The sequence below is a fragment of the Scyliorhinus torazame genome, chromosome 4 (genome assembly GCF_047496885.1).
Source record: "Scyliorhinus torazame isolate Kashiwa2021f chromosome 4, sScyTor2.1, whole genome shotgun sequence".
Taxonomy (NCBI): Eukaryota; Metazoa; Chordata; class Chondrichthyes; order Carcharhiniformes; family Scyliorhinidae; genus Scyliorhinus; species Scyliorhinus torazame.
The window spans coordinates 164,934,970-164,947,018 of NC_092710.1; the positions used below are offsets into that span (position 1 = coordinate 164,934,970).

General features: G+C 47.7%; 1 protein-coding gene across 1 annotated transcript in view; it reads left to right on the plus strand.

The window, feature by feature from the left end:
- LOC140411668 (adhesion G protein-coupled receptor F5-like) overlaps positions 1-12,049 on the plus strand; it is a 92,592-nt gene that overhangs the window by 6,130 nt on the left and 74,413 nt on the right. The window contains exon 2 of the mRNA XM_072500691.1: positions 10,454-10,543. Coding sequence (XP_072356792.1) covers positions 10,469-10,543 — 75 coding nt within the window. The 5' untranslated portion in view covers positions 10,454-10,468. The remainder of the gene's footprint in view (positions 1-10,453; positions 10,544-12,049) is intronic.

Sequence of the window (12,049 nt, forward strand, 5' to 3'; positions counted from 1 at the left end):
CGTAAACGGGGGTTTTCCGGCCGATTGCCGAACACGATTTCGGCGTCGCCGATTGGAGAATCCAGCCCTGAGAATTTGAATTCCAATTCCATCATGGAAATCTGGGCTTTGACATCAATCTCAAATGGTTCACTAATGACTCTCAGGGGTAGAAACCTGTTTCGGAATTCTCCGGCTATTAGAACATAGAACATTACAGCGCAGTACAGGCTCTTCGGCCCTCGATGTTGCGCCGACCTGTGAAACCACTCTAAAGCCCATCTACACTATTCCCTTATTGTCCATATGTCTATCCAATGACCATTTGAATGTCCTTCGTGTTGGCGAATCCACTACTGTTGCAGGCAGGGCATTCCACACCCTTACTACCCTCTGAGTAAAGAACCTACCTCTGACATCTGTCTTATATCTATCTCCCCTCAATTTAAAGTTATGTCCCCTCGTGCTAGACATCACCATCCTAGGAAAAAGGCTCTTACTGTCCACCCTATCCAATCCTCTGATCATCTTGTATGCCTCAATTAAGTCACCTCTTAACCTTCTTCTCTCTAATGAAAACAGCCTCAAGTCCCTGAGTCTTTCCTCATAAGATCTTCCCTCCATACCAGGCAACATTCTGGTAAATCTCCTCTGCACCCTTTCCAATGCTTCCACATCCTTCCTATAATGCGGCAACCAGAATTGCACGCAATATTCCAAATGCGGCCGCACCAGAGTTTTGTACAGCTGTAACATGACCTCATGGCTCCGAAACTCAATCCCTCTGCCAATAAAAGCTAACACACCGTACGCCTTCTTAACAATCCTCTCAACCTGGGTGCCAACTTTCAGGGATCTATGTACATGGACACCGAGATCTCTGCTCATCCACACTGCCAAGTATCTTACCATTAGCCCAGTACTCAGTCTTCCTGTTATTCCTTCCAAAATGAATCACCTCACACTTTTCTGCATTAAACTCCATTTGCCACCTCTCAGCCCAGCGCTGCAGCTTATCTATGTCCCTCTGTAACTTGTAACATCCTTCCGCACTGTCCACAACTCCACCGACTTTAGTGTCATCTGCAAATTTACTCACCCATCCTTCTATGCCCTCCTCCAGGTCATTTATAAAAATGACAAACAGCAGTGGCCACAAAACAGATCCTTGTGGTACACCACTAGTAACTGGACTCCAGTCTGAACATTTCCCATCAACCACCACCCTTTGTCTTCTTCCAGCTAGCCAATTTCTGATCCAAACTGCTAAATCACCCTGAATCCCATGCCTCCGTATTTTCTGCAGTAGCCTAACGTGGGGAACCTTATCAAACGCTTTACTGAAATCCGTATACACCACATCAACTGCTTTACCCTCATCCACCTGTTTGGTCACCTTCTCAAAGAACTCAGTAAGGTTTGTGAGGCACGACCTACCCTTCACAAAACCGTGTTGACTATCTCCAATCAAATTATTCCATTCCAGATGATTATACATCCTATCTCTTACAACCTTTCCAAGATTATTCCCACAACAGAAGTAAGGCTCACTGGTTTATAGTTACCGGGGTTATCTCTACTCCTCTTCTTGAACAAGGGGACAACATTTGCTATCCTCCAGTCTTCTGGCACTATTCCTGTCAACAAAGATGACTTAAAGATCAAGGCCAAAGGCTCAGCAATCTCCTCCCTAGCTTCCCAGAGAATCCTAGGATAAATCCCATCCGGCCCAGGTGACTTATCTATTTTCACACTTTCCAGAATTGCTAACATCTCCTCCTTATGAACCTCAAGCCCTTCTAGTCTAGTAGCCTGAATCTCAGTATTCTCCTCGACAACATTGCCTTTTTCCTGTGTGAATACTGATGAAAAATATTCATTTATCACCTTTCCGATCTCCTCGGACTCCAAGCACAACTTCCCACTACTGTCCTTGACTGGCCCTACTCTTACCCTAGTCATTCTTTTATTCCTGACATATCTATAGAAAGCTTTAGGGTTATCCTTGATCCTACCTGCCAAAGACTTCTCATGTCCTCTCCTGGCTCTTCTTAGCTCTCTCTTTAGGTCCTTCCTAGCTAACTTGTAGCTCTTGAGCACACTAACTGAACCTTCATGTCTCATCTTTACATAAGTCTCCTTCTTCCTCTTGACAAATGATTCGACTGCTTTAGTAAACCACGGTTCCCTCACTCGACCACTTCCTCCCTGCCTGACAGGTACATACTTATCAAGGACACGCAGTAGCTGTTCCTTGAACAAGCTCCACATTTCCATTGTGCCCATCCCCTGCAGTTTTCCTCTCCATCCGATGTATCCTAGGTCTTGTCTCATCGCATCATAATTGCCTTTCCCCCAGATATAACTCTTGCCCTGCGGTATATACCTATCCCTTTCCATCACTAAAGTAAACGTAATCGAATTGTGGTCACTATCACCAAAGTGCTCACCTACCTCCAAATCTAACACCTGTCCTGGTTCATTACCCAGTACCAAATCCAATATGGCCTCGCCTCTCATTGGCCTATCTACATGCTGTGTCAGGAAACCCTCCTGCACACATTGGACAAAAACAGACCCATCTAATGTACTCGAACTATAGCGTTTCCAGTCAATATTTGGAAAGTTAAAGTCCCCCTAACAACTACCCTGTTGCTTTCCCTCCTATCCAGAATCATCTTTGCAATCCTCTCCTCTACATCTCTGGAACTTTTCGGAGGCCTATAGAAAACCCCTAACAGGGTGACCTCTCCTTTCCTGTTTCTAACCTCAGCCCATACTACCTCAGTAGACGAGTCCTCATCAAACGTCCTTTCTGCCACCGTAATACTGTCCTTGACTAACAATGCCACCCCTCCCCCTCTTTTACCACCTTCCCTGAGCTTACTGAAATATCTATATCCCGGCACCTTCAACAACCATTCCTGTCCCTGCTCTATCCATGTCTCTGAAATGGCCACAACATCGAAGTCCCAGGTACCAACCCATGCCGCAAGTTCACCCACCTTATTCCGGATGCTCCTGGCATTGAAGGAGACACACTTTAAACCTTCCTGACTGCCGGTACACTCCTGCAACTTTGAAACCCTACTTACTCATGACCTCACTACTCTCAACCTCCTGTGTCCTGGAGCTACAATTCAGGTTCCCAAGCCCCTGCTGAACTAGTTTAAACCCTCCCGAAGAGCATTAGCAAATTTTCCCCCAGAATATTGGTACCCCTCTGGTCCAGGTGCAGAACATCCCGTTTGTAGAGGTCCCACCGACCCCAGAATTAGCCCCAATTATCCAGAAATCTGAAACCCTCCCTCCTGCACCATCCCTGTTGCCACGTGTCCAACTCCTCTCTCTCCCTATTCCTCGTCTCGCTATCACGTGGCACGGGTAACAACCAGAGATAATAACTCTGTCCTAGATCTAAGTTTCCACCCTAGCTCCCTGAATTCCTGGCTATTGGGATCCTCTTTTCCGGCTGGCAGCTCATCTCCGTCCGAGAAGAGAGAACCCCGCCGTCAGCAAATGGTGCGTCACAGAGAAACACATGGCTGGGGATAGGAGAATCCCACCCCTGATATCCTTATCTGGTTTGGCCAATGTGTGATCCCAGTCCCACACCAATGCTGCACACTGAGTGCACTCTCTGAAGTGACCTAGCAAGCTACTTGGTTTCCCCACAACACCTTCTCAAGGGCAGCAGGGACAGGGGATCAAGGCTGATCTTCATGCCCACAACCCAAGAAGGAATGAAAGTACTTGTGCCGTATTTTTTCTTTCTTTACTGGAATTGTTTCCAAACATGCTGTAATTTCCTGGAACTCCCTTTCAGAACTTAAATAAACATTATCATATACTTAGCAATATTTGGAGTATGCATTAGGATTATTGTTATTATTATTAAGCTATGCTATTCTGTGACTTTTTCATCAGTACTCTAGCACAACTTGTCCATATTCTTCCCTGTTTCTGGCAACCAGGTAGGTCAATGTTTTTGAGTTATCATGGGCCTGAAAACCTGTGAGCTGCTCATCCCAACATTTTCATTCATTTTTGACTGTTGGCGCTGACCCTCCCAAAATTGGCAAAGTCAGATGGGAGCTCATCTAACTTGAAGGCACAGGGTGGGGAAATTCTTCTATAAATTGTTTACCTACTTGGTGTTTAAGCCACACACTCCAAGATTGGACTCTGAATTGGGCCCCCCATCTGTTAGACTTTGAGTTGATACATCTGGCTTTGCTTGCCATGCCAACCCATTGCTCTTCAGCTGACAGCGAATGAGGATCATAATTGAGGTGAATTCACTGTCATAATATCCACTCATGTATATAATGAAGTGCAGACAGGCAGTGATTGACACACAGGATGACCAGTAAGCACACAGCACAGTGCAGCCAATCACCAGACAGGACACCACCACTATAAAGCCAGAGGGCACTAGGTTTCCCATTCTCTCGGGACCCAGCCACTGAGACAGTCAGAGTCCACGAGCTAGCACAGTGCAAACACCATGCGGTAGCTAGTAAGTCTGGTCAGGCTAGTACAAGATCTCCAGTCAGTTCAGTATAGTGTCAACCCACAGTTAAATATGTCTGTTAGTTCTATCGTTCAATAAAACCGTGTTGGATCTTCTACAGAGTTAGAGGTCTGTTACTCGCATCACTGCATCAAGTGCAGTCCACACCAAACCGACCTGCCTCACACATCATGGTACTACGGAGTGATACTGAAAATTAACGGACCTACCTCGAGTGAATCAGCATTGACCAGCAAGCAGCCATCCGGTGACATAGAAAACATCCAGCCTCCTCCGCAGCTCCGGTAACCTCGGCGCAAATTGGAAGCTCTTCAAGCAAAAGTTCCTCTGGTACATTGAGGCCTCCGACCTTGAAGCAGCATCGGATGCCAGGAAGATCGCACTATTTCTCTCCACCGCGGGGGACCATGCCATCCACATCTACAACTCCCTCACGTTCGCCGACGGCAAAGACAAAACAAAATTCCAAACAGTCCTGCTGAAGTTTGACAGCCACTGCAACATTGAGGTGAATGAGAGCTTTGAACGGTACGTTTTCCAACAGAGGCTTCAGGGTAATGATGAACCTTTTCAGTCCTCCGTCACCCATCTCCACATCCTAGCGCAGTCATGTAACTATGTCTCGACGGCTGATTCCATGATCCGGGATCAGATTGTTTTCGGGGTGCACTCAGACTCCCTTCGGCAGCAGCTCCTGAAAGTCAAACAGTTGACCCTCTCTGTCGCTATCGAGACGTGCGTTGTCCCTGAGCATGCTAAGAATCGTTGCTCCCACATCAGGGCGGCAGAAACTGCGAAGCTGGCCTCCCTCGAGGCGGAACAGGTGCAGGCCATTGCACAAATGCAGGGCCTGAGCATTGAGGAGAGTGGCCATTTTGCACGCTTTTCCCGGTTCCCTGCCCATGCGCGCCACGACCGAGTGGACGACGAGCCCGACAATCTGACTGTGCAGGTGCGTACATTGACCAACCGCACTCCGCATGCACAATGGCGCATGGAACGCGCTGACGTTGGCGTCATGACATGTCCGAATTGTGGCTCCGCACATTTAAAGTGGCAATGTCCGGCAAAAGGACGCCGGTGTCTACAGTGTGGCAAGTTTGGCCACTACGCAGCCCTTTGCAGATCTGCTCCACCGCTCAGCAGCCAGCGATCCCAACTGCGGCGCAGAAGTGTCCGCTCAATACAACAAGGCATGCCAGATTACGATCCCGACAACCCAACGGACCCTGATGCTGAGTGCCTCAAGTCCCCATACCGGGTGGGCATCATAACTACACATGCGCTGCCTTTCACCACATCTCCGCAACGCCTCTCGATCCTCAGTGTGGATCCCAACAATGAGTGGTCTGCTGTCCTCACAGTGAACAAGGCCCGCATCCGGTTCAAACTGGACACCGGCGTATTGGCGAACCTCATCTTGAAATCCAACCTCGACACCATCCGCGTCAAACCAAGCATTCTTGCACCGGCCTGCCAGCTCCTTGACTACAATGGGAACGCCATAGCTGCCAGTGGCTCGTGTCAACTGGGGGTATCCAATAAGGCGATCAAGGCGACGCTGCGGTTTAAAATCGTCAGGCCTGACAGAGCATCTCTGCTCGGTGCTTGTGTCTGCAAGCTCCTGAACCTGGTTCAACTCGTCCACACCACGTCATCATCACTGGCGACGGCCTCGCCCGATGGAAACTTGCAAGCCGACATAGATGACATCATCACGCAGTACCACAGCGTGTTCGACAGAATGGGCACGCTCCCATACCAATACAAAATCCTGCTCAAGCCGAACGCCAGCCCTGTAATTCATGCACCACGCCGGATGCCGGCACCCCTCAAGGATCGTCTGAAGAAGCAATTACAGGACCTCCAAGACCAGGGCATCATATCAAAGGTTACAGAGCCCACAGACTGGGTCAGCTCCATGGTCTGCGTCAAGAAGCCGTCAGGGGAGCTTCGCATTTGCATTGACCCTAAGGATCTAAACCGCAACATCATGAGGGAGCACTACCCGATACCAAAACAAGAAGAGTTGACCAGTGAGATGGCTCATGCCAAATTCTTTACTAAGCTCGACACCGCCAAGGGTTTTTGGCAAATACGACTGGACGCGTCCAGTCGCAAGTTGTGCACGTTCAACACCCCGTTTGGTCGTTACTGCTACAACCGGATGCCTTTTGACACCATATCTGCCTCCGAGGTATTTCATCGCATCATGGAACAGATGATGGAGGGTATCGAGGGGGTGTGAGTGTACGTTGACAATGTCATTATTTGGTCCACAACGCCCCAGGAACACATCGCTCGCCTCAAAAACGTATTCCAAAGAATCCATGAACATGGTCTTCAGCTCAACAGGGCCAAGTGGTCAATCGGAGATCAAATTCCTAGGTGACCACATCTCACAGCAGGACGTACGGCCAGACGCCGACAAGGTCTCGGTGATCAACGCCATGAAGACCCCGGAGGACAAAAAGGCGGTCCTCCACTTTCTCGGAATGGTCAACTTCCTCGGGAAATTCATTCCCAATATGGCATCCCACACAGCGGCCCTCCGCCATCTCGTCAAAAAGATTCCAGTGGCTGCCCACGCATGAAGAGGAATGGCGCGAGCTGAAAGCAAAACTCACGACAGCCCCGGTCCTAGCGTTCTTCGACACAACCAAGGAAACCAAGATATCAACTGATGCAAGCCAGGACGGCATTGGGGCGGTGCTCCTTCAGCGGGATGACTCCACGTCCTGGGCTCCAGTGGCGTATGCCTCCAGGGCCATGACGCCCACTGAGCAACGGTACGCTCAGATTGAGAAGGGGTGTCTGGGCCTCCTAATAGGGCTAGTCAAGTTCCACAACTATGTTTATTGTAGCCACCTGGGTTGGCCACTTCCCGACTTAAAATGGAGATCCGCAAAGAATGCAGGGAAATTCAGCCAAGCCAGGATAACTAGCAGGTGCAAAGTTTCCTGTGTATTAGAACTTGCAGAAACCCAGACAGCACTGAAACTAGCAACCATCCGCATATTAATGAGCGATCCCCAGGAACAATTGAAACATTTAAGGTAAATAAGGCCAAGCCAGACTCCTCGGCGCCAGCAGGAGCCAAGACAAAGGAAGACCAACGGACACTCAGGAACCGCCCAGTGATCAGGGAACGGCTCCACCATTGGAGAAATCGATCCAAGTGATTGGAACGTAGTCCAATCACTTGAAACCAGATACGGGGTCCGCCCCGAATGGCGCGAAGCCCCTGGGGACTATAAAGTAGAGTCCCCAAGTTCAATTCGTCCTTATTGACCAGGTCACTCAGCTGCTCGAAACAACCCTTGACAGTGACCTGCCTAGCTGCCGCATCAACCAAGTAAGTCTCCAGTCAACGCTCGCTACAAGATAGGTGCTCCAGGCTACCAGTCTATACCAGCTTTGAATCCTGCAGACTCAGAATCGAACGAAAGGCCATTTGTTCCCCTGACCTGGGGGGCCAGTCCCAAAGCTAAGTATAGGCCATTTAGTGTTAGAGATAGTCTAGTAAGTAGAGTTTTATGCATGAGTAGTGATTGACTGTGTATAATAAATGTGTTTTGATTTGAATCTTACTAATTGGTGTGTCGAGTTATTGATCAGTACTTGAACTTGAACCTCATGGCTGTATCATAAAGATACCTGGCGACTCTAGAGCAAAGGTTATAGAAACAGAGCAAATTAAGTAAAGACACAACGAGCAACATTTAAGAGCCAACCAAAAGTTAGCAACATTATGGCCTGCCGAAATTCACGGTAGAGACGGACCACAGGCCTCTAGTCCACATAATCCAGAAGGATTTAAACGACATGACACCTCGATTACAGCGTATTCTTCTAAAGCTACGCCGCTACGACTTCGAACTGGTCTACACGCCAGGTAAAGAGCTGATCGTTGCAGATGCCCTGTCCAGGTCCATCACCACACCGCATGAACAAAGTGACTTCATCTGCCACATAGAGGCCCAAGTGCAGTTGTGTGCCTCGAACCTTCCAGCCTTGGATGAATGGGTGGTCCAAATTTGTGAGGAGACAGCCAAGGATCCTCTGCTGCAGCGCGTGATGCAGCACCTCAGCAATGGCTGGCAGAAGGGACAATGTCCCCAGTTCTATAATGTAAAAGACGACTTAACGGTGGTGGAGGGAATCCTTCTGAAACTCGACAGAATCGTAATTCCTCAGAGTATGCATGCTATGGTGCCGAGCCAACTCCATGAGGGTCACCTTGGGGTCGAGAAATGCCGACGCAGAGCTCGGGAGGCGGGCAATTGGCCGGGCATCAGCCAGGACATTGCCGACACAGTCCTCAATTGCTCTACCTGTCAGAATTTTCAGCCAGCTCAACCCAAAGAAACGTTGCAGCAGCACGAGATTGTAATCGGGATACCGCTCATGGTAATGAGCGACAATGGTCCTTGCTTTTACAGCCAGGAATGGTCTGACTTCGCACAGTCCTACAACTTTCGTCACGTTACCTGCAGTCCCCACTACCCGCAGTCAAATGGGAGGCCGAAAAAGGGGTCCATATTGTAAAGCGGCTGCTGTGCAAAGCTGCAGATTCAGGCTCTGATTTTAACCTGGCGATGCTGGCATACAGGGCAACCCCACTGTCCACGGGATTGTCTCCAGCCCAGATGCTCATGAATCGCACTCTGAGGACCACAGTTCCAGCCATCCACGTTCCCGACCTTGACCACCTCACAATCCTACAGAAAATGCAGCAGTCACGGGCCCAACAGAAAGCCACGTACGATGCCCATGCCATGGATCTGCCCGAGCTGGCCCCAACTGATCATGTTCGCGTACAGTTGCCTGAGGGCGGCTGGTCAAACAAGTGGCTCCAAGATCATCCCTTGTCCGCATGGCTGATGGCTCCCTGCTACGGCGCAACAGGCGAGCACTGCGAAGATTTCCACGCCCGCTACCTGACCAGCGTGCCCCGCCGCCTATGATGCCTCCTCCGGACGTACCCTACTACGAGGCCACCGATCTACCAGCAATCCTGCCGGTCCACGTCCCCACCGCAATGCCAGCGATCCCGCCTCTCCAAGCGCAGCGTGGCTCCGAATCCGCCTCTGCGGCGACCAACAAGAATTCATCGCCCACCACAAAGACTAAATCTATAGACTGAGCTTTTGTACATTTTTGTGACTTCACCAATTGGACCTCTGTAAATATCATTTTGTTTGCCATGTATCTGCACTATCGCACTCTTCCTATGTATATACGTTCCTTGAGACATCTTTCTGTATATAGTCAGGCACATATATATATATATATTTATAAGCATCCACACCTTAGTATTTATTTTTTTTAAAAGGGGGAAAATGTCATAATATCCACGCATGTATATAATGAAGTGCAGACAGGCAATGATTGACACACAGGATGACCAGTAAGCACACAGCACAGTGCAGCCAATCACCAGACAGGACACCACCACTATAAAGCCAGAGGGCACTAGGTTTCCCGCTCTCTCTGGACCCAGCCACTGAGACAGCTAGCACAGTGCAAACACCATGCGGTAGCTAGTAAGTCTGGTCAGGCTAGTACAAGGTCTCCAGTCAGTTTAGTATAGTGTTGACCGACAGTTAAATATGTGTGTTAGTTCTCTCGTTCAATAAAACCGTGTTGGATCTTCTACAGTGTTAGAGGTCTGTTTCTCGCATCGCTGCATCAAGTGCAGTCCACACCGAACCGACCTGCCTAACACATCATTCAACAAGCGTGGATTGTTCACCCACTAATAGGGAATGTGGACTGGGTTTTGACCGCTGTGAGACAGGTTACTTTTACCCGACTGGTGATAAATGTGTTGTTGCAATAGTAATCCTGTTAGTTGCCTTGTCGGGAGTGAATGGAGCCAAACTCACATTTCCACTGTTCAGGTTGATGTTTCAGTGTTTTAAAAAAACTTTCTTCCAGGAAAAACTCAAAACCATGGATGTGATGCTTCCTGTGATTATGATTTTCTCTCTTTTGGTACCATTTTCAAGTTCACAGACCACTTCGTATGTGAGTGACTAATCTTTCATGCTTCTTAAATATGAGCAAGTGCATGTTCATATGTGCAATAATTATAATAATAATCTTTATTGTCACAAGTAGGCTTACATTAACACTGCATGCAGCAACTTAAAGCACCAGGTTTTGTTTGTCACTTCATTTCAAAAATACTGCTCTGACTAAATTTAATTCTGCTCTGGTGGCTGCCCCTAAATATCTTCCAAGGTATTTGAGCAGTGACATACCACAGTGGAATAAAAACAAAATAATTGTAATACAGTAACTTTTGTGAAGCAGGTGAACAGGTGAAATGCAGAGTTTGAGGGCAACAGTAAAGGCAATGATTGGAAAATTTTGATGAAATGCAATCTGGCAAATTGTACGAAGGAAGTAATTACATTATGGTTGAATATGTGAAGGAATTCTCGAAGGAGGATGCTGAGTGTTAATTAGATTATTTATTAAGGTCTAAATGTAGTTGTATCTATGCTCCTACTGATGACAATAATAATAATCGCTTATTGTCACAAGTAGGCTTCAATGAAGTTACTGTGAAAAGCCCCTAGTTGCCACATTCTGGCACCTGTTTGGGGAGGCTGGTACGGGAATTGAACCCGCACTCCTGGCCTTGTTCTGCATTACAAGCCAGCTGTTTAGCCCACTGTGCTAAACCAGCCCCATTGGGCGCATTGGAGAGAATTACAGAATCACTGAATCTTTACAGTGTAGACAGAGGTCATTTGGCCCATCGAGTCTGCACTGGTTCGCTGAAAGAGCATTCTACCTAATCCCACTCTCCTGTCTTATCCCTGTAACCTTGAACCTTATTTCTTTCCAGGTAACAATCCAATTCCCTTTTGAATACCTTGATCAAATCTGTCTCCACCACCCTCTTGAAAGTTCAGTGCAGACTCCAACCATCTTCTGGGTGAAAAAGGTTTTCCTCACACCATTTCTACTCCTTTTGCCCATTATTTTGAAGCTGTGCCTTCTAGTTCTTGATGTATTCTTGAAAGTTATCAGTTTCTCACTATTTGTCCACACCCCTCAGGATCTGGAATAACTCTATCAAGTATTCTCTTAACCTTCTTTTCTGCAAGGAAAACAGATCCGCCGTCTCCAACATATGCACATAGCTACAGTTCTTTATCCCTGGAATTATTCTTCAGAATCTTCTCTGTACTCTCTCTCCAATTTCTTCACATTCTTCCTCAAATATGGTACCAAGAACTGGGTGCAGTACTCCAGATGATGTACAACTAGTGGCTTATACAAATTCACCACACCTCCTTACTCTTGTACACAATCCCCTATTAATTAAACTTAGAATACTATATGCTTTATTAATTGCTTTCTCTACATGCCCTGCCAGCTTCAATGACGTATGTACATATACACCGAGATCCCTCTGTTCCTGCACTTTCTTTCTCCCTTTATTTTATAGTGTCTCTTCATATTCTTCCTGCCAAAATTAATCACGCCACACTTCTCTGCATTGATGTTCATCTGCCACTT